Source organism: Lepidothrix coronata, unplaced genomic scaffold (assembly GCF_001604755.1).
Source record: "Lepidothrix coronata isolate B3197 unplaced genomic scaffold, Lepidothrix_coronata-1.0 Scaffold84, whole genome shotgun sequence".
Classification (NCBI taxonomy): domain Eukaryota; kingdom Metazoa; phylum Chordata; class Aves; order Passeriformes; family Pipridae; genus Lepidothrix; species Lepidothrix coronata.
This window is the reverse complement of record NW_016690264.1, coordinates 1,066,143-1,086,351: the sequence shown is the minus strand read 5'-3', so window position 1 is coordinate 1,086,351 and position 20,209 is coordinate 1,066,143. Positions and strand designations below refer to the sequence as shown.

Below are 20,209 nucleotides of genomic sequence, written 5' to 3'. Positions count from 1 at the left end.
AAGGGATTTTATGGGGTGGTTCCCAGCTGGGAATTTGGCCAAGGTACTGGGGTTAACGCACCCGCTACTCCAAAAAGTACCAAGGGATTTTCAGCAGCCAGAAATTGCCAAGACCTTGGTTTTAAATCTCTACTGCTGTAATGCAACTATTTATTCAGTGCAGTTCCACTTGAGCAACTATGTGAAATGCTGCTCTGAGACTCTCAAAAGTCTCTCGGGGAGCAGGCAAAAAAATACATATATTCTGTCTGGAGCTGATTCTCTTTCCACACTTCTCTCCCTCTCATCCTTCTTCACCACTAACAGGATTTGCATCAGAGCAGCCCAGCCCTCGGAGCCATGCAGCTCCTGGCCTCTCTCCCTGAGCTTGTCACACCATGGAGACCTCACCTTTGAACATCTGAGCATGAGAAGCAGGGTCCCAGGCAGCCAGGGGGGACTTCGGCCACACAGCACACACCTCAGTGCCCCTCCTGACTAGCAGGGAAAGAGTTCAGGCATTGCAGGGCATTGTACAGTTTAGACATGTCCAAACAATTCCAGCCAAGAGCAGATGCTTTCAGAGTTGCTCAGGACTTTCTTAATAACATGAGCTTACCTGGAATGAAAGAAAACTGAGCCACCTCCATCCTAAGCCAAATGAGAAGGTACCAGAAGGCTCCACAGTTCCCAGGCAGCAAATAGCTCATCTTAATAGGCATCACATCCTTATACATGTGCAATGGGACCAGCCACTTTTGTCCAATGCCTGGGCATATTTTTTATGAGCTCAGCGTAGTGTTTTCTTGCAACAGCCATCAGACTCTGGAAAAAGAGACTGCTCGTCCAGGGCTCCCTGTTTTGGGGAGAATTATTTCCTTTTTATATATCCTTGCCTCTTCTTTTACTGCATGTTATTTGTGCTCAGTGATACAGGTGAAAGCCTCCACACCCAAGCCTGGATGTGAATCAAGGAGCACTGCAAGTCCTGCCCTGCTGGCAGCAACCAGCATCCACAACACAGCATGCAAATGCCAAAGCACCATGAAAGGGCGAACCTGAGAGGATTTAATCCTCCTCCAGCTGCTCGGCTCCTCGCCGTTCATCTCTTGCTGCTCAGTTAGGCAAGAAGGGCTGAGCCAAGAAGGAAACCCAGGTGCTGGGAGTGGGGCAGGAGGCCAAAGGGTCTTTGCAGTGGGCAGTGTGGCTCTTCTGCCGACAGGCATTTGTGTGCCACCGGGCAGTGAGGTGGACGGAAGCAGCAGAAGTGGCTGATCCATAGAGGCTTAGCAATGAAACCTCCCACTATTCTGAACCCATAATTTGGCACAACAGCAGGCAGGTCAGTCTCCAGCACTGACTTCATAGGTTGCCAACAAGATGAGGTACAGTTGACACTTACCCACCCTGCCTGTTGTCCAAAGGAGGCAACTTTCCACCTTCCTCAGCTTCGTCAGGCTCTCAGGAGCCTAAATCACAGCAGAGAGGGGCCAAGCAATTTGCATGGGATGCTGGGAGAGACACGTCCAGCACTGCTGCATCCTGCCCCATAGCCAGCCCTCCCCTTGCGCTTAACACCAACTGCACAAACCTGGCTACCATTGTCACGCTGCACACCCTGCACGCTGCATGCCACCCCTCACCATCCCCAGCCCTGCACCGCCCCTGCGGGAGAGGGGCCAGGCTGCACAGTCCACACTGGCCCCCACGGGACGCTCGCCCTCCTTGCTGCCCCCCGCCCAGGCATCCCCTCCCCTTCCCCTGCCCTTCTCCGCTTGTTGCATGAAGGGCGCGTTTGACCTCAATCTGTCTGCTTGGATTAGAGTCCGGAGCCGTTCCCCTCCGCCGAGCGCAGAGCCTCGTCAGGGCTGCGAGGCCACATCTGCCACGGCTGGTTATTCAAGAGGGGCTCAGCGAGGGCCGCCGCCGTCACAGGGCAGCGGGGAGGTGGAGGTGAGAAGGAGCAGCGCTGGCTGCACCGTGTCACAGCCAGCGCTCCCGGCGGCAGGGGGGGAGAGGCACCATCCCACTAAGCTCAGCTTGCCCTGAGAGGTGGAGGCCAAGCAGAAAGGGTTAAGTGGTGAAAGAGGAGTGGGGACTTATTATTATAATGGAATGGAGGTGGCTGCATGGGCTGAGCTCCAGCTGCAGGAATATGGGTCCTTTGGGTTTGCAGCAGTGTTTCTTCAGAGTACTCCAGAGACACTCACAAATAAAAGTAAATAAAGGTAAGTATGTAAAATGCAGCAAGGCACAGTCTTTGGCCCAGGCAAGTGACTCAGCATGGCTCAACATGGCTGCACACTACACCCTGTTCCCAAAACCAGCGACCTCACTCAAACTGCTCTCTGGGAGCTGTTGTTGCTCATGACATCCCAAAAAAGTGACTAGGCAAGAGACAAATTCCTGCAGGAAGCCCCTTTAACCTTCACTGCACCCTATCCCATGCCACCAGCACCTTCTACTCAGTCTGGAGGCCAGCACCACACCAAAGATAAATACAAAGGAAAGACCAGTGAGAAACGGGAAGGTACAGGAAGGACCAGAGGGAGGGAGGGAAGAAGGTGCCTTCCATCCCCAGGTGGACACAAAGGATAGAGGCATTTGCACTAGAAGCTGACTGGCCAATCTGGGAAGAAGCAGAAGGGTCACAGCTACTGTGACGCCACTCACATGCGCACTGCCCAGCAAACTGGTCAAGAGGGGAGGGCAGAAAGGCCTGGAGGCTTCCACTGTGTTGGTTGAGGATGACAGGCCAAGTCTGACAGCTCTCTGTGCTGTCACCATCTATTGCATTGTGTTCCCTGAAGGACAATGGGGAGAGCACAGCACCCAGAGCCCTGACAAGTGGGCTATCAGACAGCCTGGTACAGCCGAGAACTGTCCCCAGCTGCACACGCCTCTCCACATCAATCCTTTCTCCCCTCTTTCTTTTAGGAACATCATTAGAGGTATTTCCACCTGGTCAGAGGACAGATCTGCACCCAAGCCATCACAGCCATTTCTGACTTCATCAAAACCAGACCTTCAGGAGGGACCATCAGGCCCAGCACCACAGTGAACAACGCCCTGGGGATGAGAAGTTTCACTGCAAGGTGAAAGTTGAAGTCCATAGTACTGCACCAGTGTGTCCTGCACCACAATAGCCATTGTACTCCACCAGTGTGTCCTGCACTACAACAGCTTGTTAACACAGAGCTGGAACTGAACAGCAGCCTTGGCCCCCTGACCAAGCCCATAACTAGTAGATATGGGCTTACTCTGCAGACCAGTGTCAGCTGAGAAATATAGATTTAGCTTCTGAAATGTCTCAGAGTCTCAGGTGCTTAAGTCAAACATTTCCAGCCCAGTCCTCCATGGTGAGGAGAGGTGCCAGCGCTGGGGGAGAAGCTCTGCTAAGTCCCAGCTCTTTTGTCCATGCCGAGAACCTCTGCGACTTTGTCTCATCCAGCAACGACATGTTACAAATGTGCAAGCTGTGGCTAAGATGCACATTTCTCACAGGAGGTATATTTCAGCACTTCTCCATCATTTTATCCCGCTCTGTCTCACCCAGTTTGGAGTCATTCCCCCTCAGACACATTGCTAATAGCCCCTAAGTGGGAATCCAAGGGGAAGCCCTAGCTGGAGACACAGTGGGTCCAACAGGGTTAGGGCAAGCAACACTCCACCCACTCCCTGCTCACCTCCAAGGGGAGAAGCCACCCCCTGCTCCAGAGTTACAGCTCTTCAGGCAGAAAGCCCAGAGCAACCACAGAGGGACATGAGCCACCCCGAGACGGCGCAGCTCCACTGCTGCCCAGCCTATCTGCTCTGTTCCCACAGCCACAGAAACTCAATCAGCAGCTGGGGTGCGTGGTGACACGATGAGGACATGACAGAGGCCTGGCTGCAGCTTCTTGCTGGAGGATAACCCTGCCACCATGCCCTGGGGCATCAGCAGAGAGGAGGCTGACACGCTGACATGTCCCTCCAGCTGCCCCGACGGGCTGGCCTGGCTGTGCTTTCATTCCTCTGCTCCCTCAGCCCTGCCTAGCCCACAACCCACGACTCGAAAGCTTCCTCTTATTTTCAGTTTAGTGACACAGAAAAACAGCCGTCAGGATGGGGGGAAGGGGTCAGATGCCAGCGTGGAGAAATCCTCGGAGTCAGACACACAAACAAACCCAAATCACCGCTTCTCATGGATGTCACAATAAGTAGCATGAACTGTAGCTGCAGGAAAAAAATCCAATAGACACCAATTAAATGCATGACTTGACTGCCTCTGCCATGGCAGCCAGTGGTGGCTTACTGGTGGCAGCAAAGTATCCCTGGTCATTGCTGACACTGCCGAGCCGCTGCCTCTCCCAGGGGATGCCAAGGACAGTCAGTCTCACCGGTGTGACACATCCCTGTGTACCAGCTGGCTTATTGCCAAGTACACCATAAAGTCAACCATGTCCTGCCTTAAAAACAGGGGACCGTCACGTTGCCATGACCCCAGATCTCTCTGGAGTATTAACAGTGAGTGAATCCAATGGAAAAAAAAAAAATCTTGTTTAAACTGCCCAAAATCTGGGCTGGCACAGACAGGGGCATGTCTGCTATTGCTAAGCAGGACACTACAGCCAGGGCCAGCCCAGCACAGGTCCTGCCACGTCCCTTGACATGACAGAGAACAGATCATCTCATGCCAGAAATAACCAGAGCAGCTGCTGGGTAGCAATGTGGGACAGCCAAGAGAAAACCCACAGCCCATCCGTGAGCCACAGTTTTTCCTTGCCTACCCACAGTGATGCTGCCATCTGCTTTAGACATCCCAAAGACAACTCTGGGTGTGATAGCCACAACAGCACAATACTGTGCCAGGCAGCCTGGCCACAGCATTCCCAGCAGCAGGCACTTCCAAAACCAGCCTTCCTGGTGCTGGCAATCAGGTACCGGGTATTGCACTATGGCTACTCCAGGCATCTGCATCACGCTGCAGCAGGTGCTCTTCCCGGGGGGCTCTGGGCCCCAGTATTCCCCATAGCCCTCTAAGGTGCACCCCTGGACAGGAGAATTTAGCACATCACAACCGCGTCTACAAGAAACACGCGTCCCTCCTCTATTTAATCCGCAGCCACTAGAGGGTAATCCAGTCCTCCAAGTTAGATCAGCTCTTGCTTTGATACACTGGGCAGCAGGCAAGTGCCTGAACCTCAGCAATTAATTACGTGCCTTTCAACAGCTCTTGCCTAAATTAGCATCCATGCCCCCACGGCCAGCCAGAGAGCCCTTCTGGCTACTCCTGAGCTGCACAGTCCGGAGAAGGCACCCTGAGCCAATGCCATGTGCTGGGGTGCAGTTGTGACTCTGTTTCTTCCAGTTGGCTGATGCTGCTCCTCCAAGCTGATTAAGAAGAGTACAAGATAGTTACACAAATAGTGAAATAACATTTTTAAAACCCACCATAACCCTGAAATCTTCATTAATTATGAATTTTGCATGGCAACCGTTACTAAGAGAGTCTCCTCTGAAACTGATGTTCAAAGAACTTTACATCAAATCTTCAAACAGTTGAGAAGGTTCAAGCTACAAAGTCGAAACATCTGTTGCTTTCCATGCATTTTTCAATGGGGAGATCAGAGAGGAGGAAAAAAGTGTACAAAATAATCCTGGTTCTGCTTTATTATTTAAATACAATGACAGTCTATTATATACACTCTGTGCAGAGAGAGAGAAAGCAAAAATGAAGGCAGAGTGTTTTACAGTTCTACCTACTGGAGCCAAAAATATAATATGCTTCCATTTGCTTTAAATTTAGCCCTTCTGGGAAGTTCTGTATTAACAGCCCTGGGGAATGAAGTCTAAAACAGGAAAAGAAGGGCAACTTCTCCAGCAGAAACAATGAGCTGACAGTCTCATCCCTCCTCCAAGTGCCATGCAAAACCTGGTTGTGGTGAGAAAGTTTAGAGTCAAGACTGTGGGGTGCACCTCCCAGCTACATCTAATGCCACCTCCCTGCTACATCTAATGCCACCTCCCTTTATTGCAGGCAGCAGGGAACAAGCAGAAAGTGTTGTCTCCTGTGCCTGTGGGAAGCACCGAGCTGGCAGGACCATCTCCTAAAAACTGCCTTCAAAACACACTCTCTGCACTCAGCTTTTTGTCCTAAGGGCAGGCAGAAATCTGGAAACCGGTGCCTCTTCACACCTGATCAGTTCCATTTAGTGAGGTCTTCGCCAGACTCAGCTGTGGCATTTTTCAAACTTTTCAAGTGAGAAAAAATAGCGTCATTTTAGCCCAAACCAAACATTTCAAGCAATAAAACAATAACCAACACTTCCAATATTTTCCAAGGCTTTGCAAAAATATTTGGTGTCATGCAGGATCGATATCACTTTCAGTGTAACGTTGACATTTTTTTGTTGAACTGTGAGAGGAAATTTCTAACAACATTTGGATTGAAGACCTCAATTCAACACACAGCACAGCAACCTCTCATCATGGTACCCTCAGAAATGTGACCCAGAGGTTTGCAAGTTTCCTGAACTTGTGTTGTTTCTGCTGCTTTCCCTGGACCCTCAGGCATTGCTGCATCATAAGACCAACACCTGAGGAGAGACCCTTTTTTTGAATGGGTAAACTGACTTCAGCTTTCAAACCTTGAGCTTTTGGAGACTGCTGTTCCTCTGGGAGCTAATGCTGGAAGAAACCTGGTCTGCCAGGTAAGTTCATCTAATACCAAGAACCAAGACCAATTGTCAAACTTCAGATGAAGAGCTGGACATCAAGGACACCTGTAACATGAGGCTGGAAATGGTTTCTTGGCTCACTGCACCAAGTCCCTGCTCTCACAGGCACCATGATATATTGCCCCTTAATAAACATAAAGCTGAAATCTTTGGTTCAAATTCCCCAAATAGCAAGATGGAATGGGGCATGAGTGAGAAACTGAGTGGCTCCCAAAAGCCTTGTGAACCAGAGATTCACGTCTGAGCTCTCCTCCTGCCTCAAACCCATCAAAACTTTCCTCAAGGCACAGTATTCTACTACTGAGGCGAAGGTGGGAGCTAACCCCACACCTCACCTCTTCCAGCAGGAAGGTGTCAAACCCCTTCAAAGAGGCTTTTTCTGCCCCCAGAACCTGCTTTCAGCCTCCATTCATTTGGAGGCAGCTGAGAAACTCAGCTGCTGCTGGCTCAGCACAGGCAGGGATGAATTATCAAATGCTGCTCCTGAAGGCATGTAAGACGTCCTAGTGGCAGTCACACTGAGCTCCTGGCCATCCTCTTGCTTTCAGTGTAATTTGTCATTTCAATTTGGGCTCCAACAGTTCAACGGCCCTTGAGGCTTGGTTGGGTCAGAAAGATCAGAACAAGAGGAGGAATATGGAATTAACGTTTTCAGAGTGCTCTGTCCCAGCAGCTTTCCCATCTTCCATCTCATCCAGACCCACCTGGGGCCCCAAGCAGCTCTTGGCCTGTGAATCCCATCTCGTTTTGGTGACTCCTGCCCGTGTGGCCAGTCAGCAGCGGTCAGAAGCGAAAGCTGAAGCCAGTGCAGAAATTCCCTCCTCCCCAGGCAGTGCATTTCAATTACCACAGCGCGGGCTTCCAAGTGGATTTATCAAACTGGGCCTATAAAGCAAATTGAATAATCTCATGCTTCAGACCAATAAAATTTAAGTATTATACTTGAAAGTACTTTGACAAAGTAATAAAGATGGAGAGTGAGGGAAAGGAGTTGAGGAGAGCAACCATCTCCTTGTTTGTGTGTTATAACCAAGCTAAATCAACTCCTAGCTCCAAGGTGCCCCTCCATCATGGGAACCACAGGGGCACATCCAGCTGTGAGACTGCACAATCTGGGTGGAAAGCTGATAAACTCTAAGCTATAAAGATGCCTGTTCACCCATTTTGCCCAAGACTGTTTCCCTTGCTGCTGAAACTTCAGACATCTCCTAAAACAAAATGCTGGAGGGGCAGGGGAAAGTTGGAGATGACTGAGACCCTGGAATTAGACACCCCTCCAAAAACAGCATCTGTGAGCAATCTGTCTTCAACTCTCTGCTGAGCAGGACCAGTAGAAAGGGGATTAAATTGGAACAAGGAAGATTTAGGTTGGTCAGAAGGAAAAACATACTGAGTGCAAGCATGGGAAAGCCCTGTTGTACATTGCTTTTGGAGACTACAAACCTGAAATTGTTCTAGAAAAAGCAGTTAGAGGAATACCACACCACAGTTTAGAACAGGAAGAACACAGATGCATTGGGCAGGTCCAGCATGAGGTCTTTCATGGTATTAAATCACTTGAAAATTGGGATGCCAGGCAACATGAAACACAGCAACAGCCCTGGCTCTTTGGGAGTTCTGCTCCACCCATTTCTGCAGACACTCCAAATCTCCTCCCTTTTACCTCTGTCTCTGGCTGTAACACTAACCCTCAACTAGACCAGACTCCTCCCAGATGTCCTTATAATAAAAATGAGCACAGATTCCTCCCCCCAATGATGTCCTGTTCTTCTCCCTAAATCAGTGAGATCCTTCATTGAAAGGGACCTCACAAGTCTTGGCAGCTGTAACAACATAATTCTGGGATTAGCTGTGAACACCTGCTCTCTTTAGCATAAAAAGACATCCTTACCCCACCAGTACCATTTTCATCATTTGGTATCCAATGGTAGGAACAGCATTCCAGGTTTTGCCTTCCTGAACCCCAGTTCAGTCCCTGCCCTCCATCAGTCCCTTGAAAATCATGCTAGCTCTGGAAACAAACCACCTGCAGTGATCATCCAGACAGGATCTGTAACCCCAAATGAGCAGCAAACTACAGAAAGGGCTGAAATTCTTGGCTCTGCCTTCATCCCACCTCTCCAACCCTTACATGATCCAGGAGCATCACTCCAAGAAATGCAGCCATAAATCATTCTCTCTCTCTCCTCCCAAACATGAATGCATGGGACACCACCTCTCCACATCATGGATTTCTAGCTGCTAAGTCTGGAGTTGCATGCTCACATACCCAAACTGATAACACGTGTTGGGACAGCCCAGGGTACGTGCAGCCCTTCCTCTCTAGCGAGCCCTGCTTTGACCTGAAGCCTCATCCCTTCACACGACACCAGCTGAGGGCCACCTTTCCACTCAGGTGGGACATGTGCCCAACCTTCCACTTCACAGCACACGCTGTTTCCCCTGCTAAATCAGCACCTGGAGCTGGGAGATACGACGGAGCAGTGTGGTAAAATCAGCCAGCCAGCCCTTCAGAAAATGAAAAATAACAATGAAAGAAAAATAACAATGAAACCCCCTCTGGCCATTGGCTGGAGCTCAAGCAGACGTCAGACCCCTCTTCCTTGCTTATTATTTACTCTCCACTCGCTATCTTTGTTCTGCCCCAGTGATCCCACTGTTCACACGTCCCTGCTCCGCCTTTAACCCCGTTTTGGTTTAGGGTCTGATTAACTCTTGATGCTGAAGGTTTTCACCATCAAAAGGCTTTGTTGCCATGGTAACTTCTGGGGGGGATTATTCAAACTAGCGGGTCCAGCTAGCACAGGGTCAGCAGGATGGAGGAACACCCAGGGATGCTCAAGTTCCGCTCTGCAGTGGTGCCTGTGCCTCCTCCCCACCACCAATTACTGCAGATGAGAGCCGAAATCCCGCTGCCCTCTTTAACTCTCTCTCTGCATTAGCACCAGCTCATGGATTTTTTTTTCCCTTTTTTTTTTTTTTTTTGCACCATGTGTCACTAATTTTACTCATTTTCTGAGTTTGTCTAGAATAGTAAAAGATTTGATTAGAGTGTTCCCGGTTTTAATTGTAATTAGGACAGTCATTGTACGAGCTATAAAAGGAAATTGGGCTACCGCTGAGTGGAAGAGCCCCGGAGAGAAAAGGAGCTGCAAAGGGAGAATTTCGTTCATAAAAAAAAGGTAAAAAAACCCCAGTTTGGTGAAGAAATAAAACTCCAGCTCAGGATAGTGTGACAGCCAAAGTGGCCCAGGCATCTGGGACCATAAGCAAAGCATGTTTCCTGGGGATTTCAGGATGGGTTGTGAGCGGTTTCTTCCCTGCTGCAACCTTCTGTACAACCTTGGGTGAAGCAGCTCTGCCCTCGTGCCTCAGTTTCCCCCACTGGGACTCATCTGAGTGGTCTGTGAGCTAATGGCTTATTTTACAATGAGCATTGTGATCCCTTGTGATATGGGAGAGGTGAGCACTGAAATAACCCACCCAGTCCCCATGCCTTACCAGAGGACACCTTGCTGGAGGCACCACGGGTGCCGAGGGACAGCACCTGCAGCCAGGGGACAGCAAGATGCCACCCAGGTCCCAAGGATGGACACCAGACACTTCGGTTTTTTTCCAGCAGAGGGAGGGGAAGGCCAATTGAAGCCCACAGTGTTGCTGCTGGGAAGAACACCTAGAAACAGCATGTGCAACGTCAGAGCAGTCACCACCTGAAAAGACCCTGGAGAAATGTGAATCCCCCAGAGATAGATAGCATCACCTCAGGGTTTGCCAGCCCGGGGTGACCTTGTTGGCTACCTATGCCAGAAACCTGGTGTTGAACCACCAAATCCTCGGGGATCAGAGGGACAGGCAAGATGCCTGCAGCAGTGTTTCTCAACTGACTTCACTGTATAGAAAAATTGCTCTTGACAGTCATGGCCAAGATTCCCAATGGTCATGGTCTCCAGACTGGTCACCATGCCACACCACCATCCCATCCAAAGGGTGACTCTCTGCAAAGGGGCAGCTGGCAGTGCCCAGAACCATGTCACCTGCCCACCATCCCCTCTGCAGACGGGCAGCCTGCATCGCCTGAGCTGTCAGTCTGGTGCTATAAAATTCGAGATAAATCAATTTTCCCCCTTCCCCCTGCTCTATTTCCACCAGGGGAGATGGTCTTTTTCCTGAAGCAATAATTTGCCTCAGTTAAAAAAAAAAAACACAGTGGAGCTCTGACTGCTCATGGCACATTAATGTGTATCAGCCATCGCCTGCCACCTCCTAATGATCCCACCTCCGATCCGAGCCCAAAACTGTGGGCTTTTTAGCACTACATTTAAAGCGAAGAACAAACATAAACCAGTCGCCTCGCAGTGTGGCTGAGATTTTCATTAGTCCAGGCGGGGAAAGGAAGGGGGTGTTGCTGTGCTCGGCCCTTACTGCTTTCAAAATTGATGGATTTTCTTTTTATTTTTTTTCCTCTTCCCAGCAGCTCAGAAGAAACTTAATCATCACCTCCGAGGAGGAAGAAACCCCCCGTCGTATCCTTCAACTCGCAGGGCCACGTGATGCTGCTCTGGCCTTACCTATGTGATGTCTGAACACAGCACATGGCCTGGCACTTGGAGCCTGTTTTAGTTCTATAGATTGGTTTTAATTTATGTTATACTATAGCACATTACATTACACTGTATTACATTGTAATGCCTTTTTATAGTATACATAGTTATCAATTTCATACATGTATTTGGATAATAGACTGTAAAGTATATATTATATTTTTTATATATGTATTTATCTCATGTGAGAGACAAAGCCTCTCTCCCATGGAAGGTGGCTGCTTGAGGGCCCCCCACGTCCCCTGAAGATGTGGCGGGTCCCTTTCCTGCAGGATTGTGGAGCTCAAGGGGCAGTGAGGTACCAACTAGCCCAGCTGCTCTCTCCATTTTTGGGTCCCTGGGCTGTGGGCTGGCAGCATCATGGGAAGGACTGGGACTGCCTGGGCTGATCCTGGGGTGGGGGGGAAGGGAAGGAGCAGGCTGGCCAGTGCCAGACCTTGGGGCCAGAGGGCAAGGGGGATGTTCCTGCCAATGTTTTGTGTAAGCCTGAAGAAGAGGATGAGTCTAACAACATTTTTAGTGACTCAGCCTCTAGGGCTCTGACCACAGGAGTGGTGACAACAGAAGGAATACACAATGGGAGACATTGGTGGCAGGTCAAAGAGGTGTTAAACCCCCAAGCCAAAACCTTTTGTCTTTCTGTAAGAAAGCTCACCAAGGGCAGGAGGTGACTGACACCCACACCACCAGCACATGGCTGTCCATGACTGTGTGCTTGGGGACACGAGCATGCCACGTCCCTGTACTGCTAACCATGAGTCCCCATGTCCTGCACCCACCACGCCCCAAGGTGACACATGGCACTGAGCAACACAGTTCTGCACGAGCAGCACTACCATCTGCATGTCCTGGCCTTCACTGCACGTCTAAGAGAAACAAAGGATTGTGCAGAGAGGCCCAAAGGCAGGAGAGCATCTCCCAGGGCAGGAGGACAAAGAGGTGCACAGGAAAAGTACAAAACCACGGTGATGGTGCAGGGATAGAGGTTTTTGTAGAAAAGTGAGGATGAGACCTTCAGACCCCACATGGGTGCCCTGGGATGTGCCACTCACCTGGAACCCAAGTTTGGGTGAGGCAAGGGGGCTTCCAAAACCCCCAGGTCAGCCAGGGAGGCCACAGGGAGAGGGCTGCCTCCACCACCAAGCCCCAGCCAGCTCCAGACATGTGGTGGCTTCTGCAGATTTGCTGGATTACCGCCGTCTCAGGCGGCAGTGGTGTATGTTATTGCTGGAAGGTTCACATTTTATCATTTAATCAAATAAAGTGCATTTGTGGATTACACAATCATTTCCAGCCCTTGATAATCTTTTTCTGCTTAGCTCTGCACTAGGACTGAGGAGGCAAACAAAGACATTTGTAGCTGTCGTTGAAGGCCCTGGCTTCCTGCCAGGAGCTTTTACTCCTTGGAAAAACTGGTGCAATTTGTATTGAAGAACATCCTGGCAATGGTGAAATACTAGATATTTATTTATTTGGTCAACCAGGAGGTTTTTAAGTATTTGTTCCCAGCTAAAATAACAGAACAAATATTAAGACAAAAATCCTGTCTGCAAATGGCAAAGTGCCAAAGTCCAGCAAAAGGGTTTATGTGGATGAAAGCATGTTCCAGAGGGGTGACAGGGTCATCCCTTTCCCTCTCTGCACCTTGACGTGGCACATTGGTACCCTCCAGCAAGAAATTTCAACTCCAAGCTGAGGAAGATCCATGGTCGTTGTCCCCAGGGAAAGCAGAGAACCCCAAAATATCCCCAGAGGAAGAGAGTGATTAAGGTTGGCTTTGCTTCCTGCACCAGGTAGGAGCTGCTGCAGGCTGGAGTGTGGGGTCCCTCCAACACATCCAACAAGGATGTGCCACCACTGAAACCCAGCTCAACTCTTCAGGGAGAAACCCTCTCATCCCCATGCCTTGAAAAGGCCCAAAACCAAAAGAAAGTCCCAATATATGTTGGACTGAGAACTTATTTAAATGCAGTTTCTGTACCCACCATGATGCTCACCTGCCTGATGCTCAGCTGCCACCCACTCCCACATGGCCATGAGGATCACAAAACTGGGGGAGATGAGGGTCTTTTTCCCATTGCCTTCAGTTAAATCCTCCCAGAAACCTGATCGAAATTCAGTTCAACTGTTATTTTCTTAAACATTTGAAAGATTGGTAAAAGAAAACTTTGATCTTGCTTTTCTGTCTTAAAAAAATAATCTTTGTTTTAATGACACTACAGTTAAAATAGTGGATGTTTAATATTTGCTGATGATGTTCTCACTGGAGAGTAGGAAAACTGCAAGAGAAAACAGGAAAAACATTCAGTTTATACATATACTAAATGCAGAGAAAACATGTATTCAGCACCACGGTACAACCAGCCGTGCAAGCCCACTCCTTTAGGAGATTGGCCCCAAGTCAGGAAGAAGCTAACAAAAGAAGAAAAAACAAAAAAGCATCTAAATTTGCGCGATTTTGGTCTGTGTGCCGCACAGAGCCCTGGCCCCAACCCCACACCCTGGGGATGCACTCCCAAACTCACCTCCTCCTGCCTGGGAATGTCCCCCCACACCTGCTGTGGCCACCCAGCATCACTGGTCACCCCTGTGAGAACAGTGCTGTGGTGGCTGGCTGCTGCCCTGGGCTTCCTCTCCCACTGCTTTGCTTTGGGGCCCTGCTCAGCCTAGAGTGCAGTTTAGGGGTACCCAGAGTTACAGGGTGACAGCTTTAAAGACAAAGATCAGGAGCTAGAAAAGATGAGGAGATGGAAAAGAAGACGCCCTGCAGTGTCCAGAGCCCGCAGAGACACGACAGCAGCATCACCTCACCACCATGGACTTCTTCCCAAGCACTTGTGCTGTCACCCCATTATGACCCTGTGGAAGGAGGCAGAAGGGAAGCTGTCCCAGCCCCGGTCAGCTCCTGTGGACCCCGGCGAGCAGCAGAATAGTCGGGCAGGTATTTGCCGCTTGCAGCATAGAGGGTTCAGCTCCTCTGCCTCTGATCAGCAGCTCTGAACACTTTGAAAGGCAAAGAGTGAAATTAAACAGTTTAAAACAATTTAACGTGATCCACCCAGGAAAGGGGCTGATGGAGAAGCCCACTCCAATCCCACACACATCAACCACCCAAATCCCCCTGTGAGCATCCAGAGCAGCCCCCACAGCTGCTTTTGGAGGTGTAACAGCCACAGCTTGGGGTCCCCACACCCACACATACACCCAGCAGCCCAAAGTGACTCTGGCCCATCCTGATGCCATTTTGCATCATGCCCTCCTGGCACAGCCACAGATTTGTCCACTGCTCCCAGGAACCCCAAGGTGCTTGGTCTTCCCACCCACATCACCTCCAAAAACACAGCAAAACACCAGCTTTAGCAAAAATGTTTAATCTCTCCTTGATGCGTGTGTTTATTTACAAGTACTAAATCTGAAGAACATTAAAATAGGAAATAGCAGGATATTTACACGATCAAAGGGCGCTCGACCAGCTGCGCTGGCCTGTTGCTTCAAGTCTGAAACAATCACAGAAAGGGAATCAAGACTCCGGTGTTTGATTTTTTTTATTCCCCACTGAATTTTTTTAAACTACTAGAATTCTCTGCCTCTCACTGGGTCCGCCTTAGGTTCCCCCCTGCTTTCTTAAAGGACAGTTCGTTGTGCGCTTTGGTCAGGAGCGGGTGAGCCCGGGGGAGTCCCGCCACCTGTCCCCCTGCTCCCTGTCCCCAGGCTGGGGCCAGCCCCGGGGATGACACAGGGCTCCTGCTGAGGGGAACACTTCCTGGCTGCACTTTTTTTAAACCCAAACTGAAGAGAAAAGGCAATGTGAGCGGGAAGGGACCCCCTTGCTGCAGCGGTGGGGGATCAGCTTGCAGGGTCCAGCTGCCTCTGACAGCGGTGGGCAGAGCAGGAGCACCCAGAAACACAGGCTCAGGGCAGGGGATGCTTCTTTGTCTCACCCCCTTTTGGGGCATGGGCAAGACCACCGGCAAGAGGAGTCCTGCAAATGCTTCCCAGCTTCTCCCCACCTTTCCCCGTTATGAGGCAGGGTTTGATGGGGTTGGCCAGCCCAGCTCTGCCCCTTGCTAGGCTGGGGGTGAAGGAGGACGGGCAGGCTGCCTGGCACAATTAAGGACGCTGGGCATCACACAAAAGGCAAAGGTAGCACCAAGAAGTGCCAGAGGCTGCGGGCAGCACTGCAATGCCCACCTCGCCGACCACCACCCTCCCTGTAAGAGGCAGCAAGGGGAACCTGCAGGGGTGGGGAGGTGCTGTGGGATCCTTGGTGGAGCAAAGCGCAGACACCCCAAAGCTCTCCAGGAGGAAATCAAGGGGAATAGATCCCTGGGACCACACTACGGGCACTCAGCATCACCTGGGAGCTGGAAGAGCCAGGTCACAGCACTAGGGGAGCCCAGAAAGCACAGCCACACCATGGCACTGTTAGCATGACCTCTCCAGAAGCTTCTCCACTGCCCAAATCTTACTCAGACCCACAACGGCCAAAAAACTTGCCTGTCCCTCTAGCCTGGCCAAGGGAGCACCCACAACATTGCTGCTGGGAAAGCAACAGGCTAATAGACCCTCCACAATTAACAGTGCTTCCAGCCCTCTTTGTCGAAAAGGAAATTTTCAGAGAGATGCTCTTAAAAAACACATCTCCATCCCCTACAATCACCAACAGGGAGGTCCCACCATTCCCTGTCAATCACCACAAAAACCATGAGTTTGGCTCCTTCAACAGCAATCGAAGCTCCCCAGAATGCCCTTACCACTGCAACAGGTAGGACCCATGCCAGTCCTGGACAGATACCTCAAGGCAACCACTTCCCTTCCACCAGATCACAATGGTCACCGATGCACAGCTGCCATCCTCCAGGCGATTTCCAGGACCTTCACCAAAGCCACCCAGGCAGCAACGCCAAGAGGAAGAAGTTTTGGGCCAATCTTGCACCAAAGGGAGACACAGCCCCCCTTCTGCCCCATCGCAGCAGCAGCAAACACTAGAAAAGACCCCCCCAAGGGGCCCCCAGAGGGTCCTGTCCCACCAGAGCACTCAGGGAGATGCTGGCAGCCAGCAGTGGCCCTGGCACAGGGTGGGTGGGCACACAGTTGTCCTCTAAGGCTCTCCAAGTAACACATTTGAGATGTGTTTTTGCTGCTTCTTTTTTTTTCTTTTGGACAAGGAAGTGACAAATTAATTTCAAACAAAAAAAAAATAGATAACAGGTCTAAACAAACCTCTAATATTCAACACTTGCAGTTTTTTTGTTTTATGGGTTTTTTTCTTCTGTTTCTTAAAAAGATCAACTCAGACTAAAATCTAGCACAGTCATGCAACAGCCCACAGCTCTCAGAAATCCAGCGACAGCTCATGGTTTGTAGGTTTGGGAAACAATTATTAAATCCTTTTCAAACATAGTTTTGCTGTTGTGGTTGGGTTTTTTCGTCATTGTTTTTTTTTCTTTTTCTTTTTTTTAATCGGTATCTTCTCTCCTTTCCCTCCTTATTAAAACAAAACAAAACCAAACAAAATTACAACGTAATGAGAGATGTGCAGGCTTCAAACAATTGTTCTGCATGGTGAGAAAGGCTTGGAAGTTCCTTCCAGACCATTGGTATCTTTTTTTATCTTTTTTTTTTCGCAGTTGTCATTTGTTTTGTTTTAACTGGCTGTGTAAATTCATCTTGTATTTATATCGGTTCGATTCTCCTTCAGTTAACTATACAGCACCCCACTGGGGCACGAGAATTAGATTGTAACCACATATATATATATACACACTTTTATTATTTTTTTTTTAATTAAAAACTTCATTATTTCTCCCTCTCCCCCCCTTAACTTGCAATTTAAGGGAATGGACAGAAATCAGCTGGGCTTCTTTCCACTTGGATTTTGACAGCCACCCGCTCCTGGCAGAGTGTGGCCCCGTGTGCTGTGGCCTGGGCAGCGACGGGAGCTCTCAGTACAGAAAAGGAAAGGGTTCTGCTCATTTTTTTGGAAGTTTTTGGTCTCCTGCTGCCTTTCCAGGCAGCATTCAGCACCTTTTCATCTCTGGAAAGCACAAACCCGCGAGGAACTGACATTTCGAAGGGGGCAGCTGAGGGAGAGACCTTGGGTCTCCAGTGAAGCCCCTGTTGGGGCACAGGCAGCAGGGGGAAGATGGGGTGACAGCAAGGAGAGAAAGGGGGAGAAAGAAGGAAAAGACAGAGAAAGAAAGGTCAGTCTTGGGTGGAAGGTCCTGCACACATTTGGGCTTCCCAGGTGGAAGAGTGGGCAACAGCCTTGTGGCAGCCATCATCCCAGTCCCTCCATGGGCTGGTGACCCAGTGGGGTTTGCCGGGGGATCCCGGTCAGGAGGTGCAGAGGATCTGCCTCCCCTTTCCCCGAGGATCTGGTCTCTTCCCCTACATCAGCACAAAGATCTGATGGGGGAAAAATAAACATAAAGGGGCTTTGTTAAGGCTGCTCCAGTGCCAGGGAATCCATCCCAAAAAGCCAGGTTGGCTCTCCACCAACCCTCCTGACAGCAGGAGCCCCTGCAACTATCCTCTACCCTGCAATCATCCCAGGACAGGCAGGGGCAGGCAGCACTGCCCAGACCACCCCATGGCCACCGAACTAGAAAAACAAGGACAAGCTCAACAAAACACGGACCATCCCTCAGCAATCCCTCAGGCAAAAAAAAAAAAAAGAGCCTTGGGATCTCCCTTCCTCTCTGATTGAGACCTCCAGAACCACTCAGCAGCATTTAAATAACAGCATCTATTCAGCTAACAAAACTCCCACCTTTTTTTTTCTTCAATTTTTTTTTTCGCACTAAACAACATTCAAATAAAACATGGCACAGAACATATTTTAGAAATATCAAAGCTCAGGGATTTCTCCCTTTCCTGCCCACCCCTACTGCCCCCACCCCCAAATCTCCCCAGCATCAGTCCTTGAGCTTATCTTTTAAAACCATTTTTGTTAGTTCATTGCAAAAAATTTAGAATATTTTTCCCCCCCATTTTTTGTTATAATTTTTTTCCTTTAAATTAAAAATTTTGTTTCTCTTGTGTAAATTGTGCAAATATAGCAGTTAACACTAGTGGCAGAAGGCCAGAGAGAGAGAGAGACAGAAGGGGGAAGAGACAGAAAAAGAGAGAGGAGGAGGAGGAGAGGGGGTGGACAGCTGGGGGGAAGGAAGGGAGAGCAAGTCAAGTACAGTAAAAATAGGAGCCCACCCACCCTCCCTTCACCAAAGTAACAACAACATCCAAACGCCATCCTAGAAAGCCCCGCGGTCCTGACCCTCCTTCCTTGTGGGCTCAGGGGCTCTGCCCAGGCAAGGGATGCCCAGCAGGTCCATAGGGCAGGCGACCCCCTTTCTCCTCTGCCCGGCATCGCCTCTCTGCAAGGTCCCTGCTTCATCCCGGTTGGACTGGGGGGGTTTGTTTGTGGGTCAGGGAGTTCTATCGACGTTGCTGCTGCCGTCGGGATTTGTTTGTAGTTCTTTCCGCTAAAGCGCGAGGTTTCCTTGTTTGTTCGAGGGAAGCGTGCGGAGGCTCCCGCGGGTCCGGCCGGTCCCAGCCCCAAAGTCTTGTGCCCGCGGCTGCCGCTGGCCGGCCCTCCCTCCTGCCGCCTCCGCTGCCCGGGACGCTGGCACCGCCGCCGCCTTCTCAGCTGCTTAAGGCCATTGTGTCGATCGCCTGCTCCAGCTTACTCCTCAGCCGCTGCCTCCGGGCCTGCTCGTCCTTCTCCAATGCAGCTAAAATCTAGGGAGAGAGGGGAGAAGAGAGGGTGAGCAGATGCCCACCTACCCAAAGCGGCTCCTTGTTGCCCGCTGGCTCTTTGACAGCGTCAGAGCATGGGGATGTGGCCCCACGGGAAGCAGTGCACATTTGTTCTTGTCCCCTGTGGAGCCAGGAAGGGCCAAAGGAGGTGTGAGGTGGAGGATATGGCTTTGAGTGGTGCCACCCCACAGATCGAGGCCACTGCGGCCCCCAAGGGGCTGCAGTAACACCAGGGACTTGCCTGACACTAACAAGAAGGCAACTTGCATGTGGGGAAGTGAAGAAAACATTGGAGGGTGAACCCCAAACCCAAGCAAACACCATGTCTGTGACTTAACAGTCCTTTAATGCTTTAGGGAAGCAGCGGTTGTGTTTGAGAGCCCACAATCAAGCCATGAAGTAGTTCCATGAGCACAAAATACAAAATCCACACAGCTTCAGCTACCCAAAGTGGTAAAACCCTGCTCATCTCTTCCCCAAGGCGGACAACTGGGGGGCACTGGAGTGATGGAGGGGGACATCAGATGGATGCACCAGTAAAGCCTGGGAGCCCTCAGTCCTGTTCAAGGGGTGCACCCACACACACTTGAGCATGACGTTCCTCCCTTGAAATCCTCTTTCCCTAAACAAGCTGCTGGCCATGATGACAGATCGCAGGGTGGAGGGATGGTCCCCTGCCCTGGGCTGGATGTGGCTGTGCCCCCAGGGCTGGGGAAGGACTGGCAGCAGCAGAAGGGTGGAGGACAAGGCTCAGAGTGGGGAGAAGGGAGTAATGAAGTGTAAAACGAAGGGGCAGTTGCCCTCCCAGCAGCCAGAAGTCTCGTCTCACTAACATCATGCCAGCAGAGCAGAAAACCTGATTTAAAAAAACAAACCTGACAGAAATCTCATCTCCTTGGGTGAGCTAGTTGAGAGAGCAAATTTTTTGCAATTAAATATCAAGGCATCCATCAAAGGGGACTTGATTAACCATTTCATTGGCTGCATAATTGGAAACAAACTGTTGTATAATTAATAGACTTACTAGGAGGCAGGCAAAGTCCATCAGGAGCCCTACAGGTAACTTCTTAATGGGGAATCAGCTCCTTTTGATTAAGAGCTGCTGCAGCGCTGGCAAGTTGTGAAGCAGTGGGCAGGGCATGCTGAGCAGCA

The 20,209-nt window shown here is 50.2% G+C and overlaps 1 protein-coding gene across 1 annotated transcript in view; it reads right to left on the bottom strand.

Annotated features, from left to right (window-relative positions):
• Window positions 1–14,654: 14,654 nt before the first annotated feature.
• PLXNA1 (plexin A1) overlaps window positions 14,655–20,209 on the bottom strand; it is a 119,617-nt gene continuing 114,062 nt past the window's right edge. Inside the window, 1 exon segment of the mRNA XM_017820636.1 lies at window positions 14,655–19,039. Within this exon segment, the coding sequence (XP_017676125.1) occupies window positions 18,944–19,039 (96 nt within the window). The 3' untranslated portion in view covers window positions 14,655–18,943.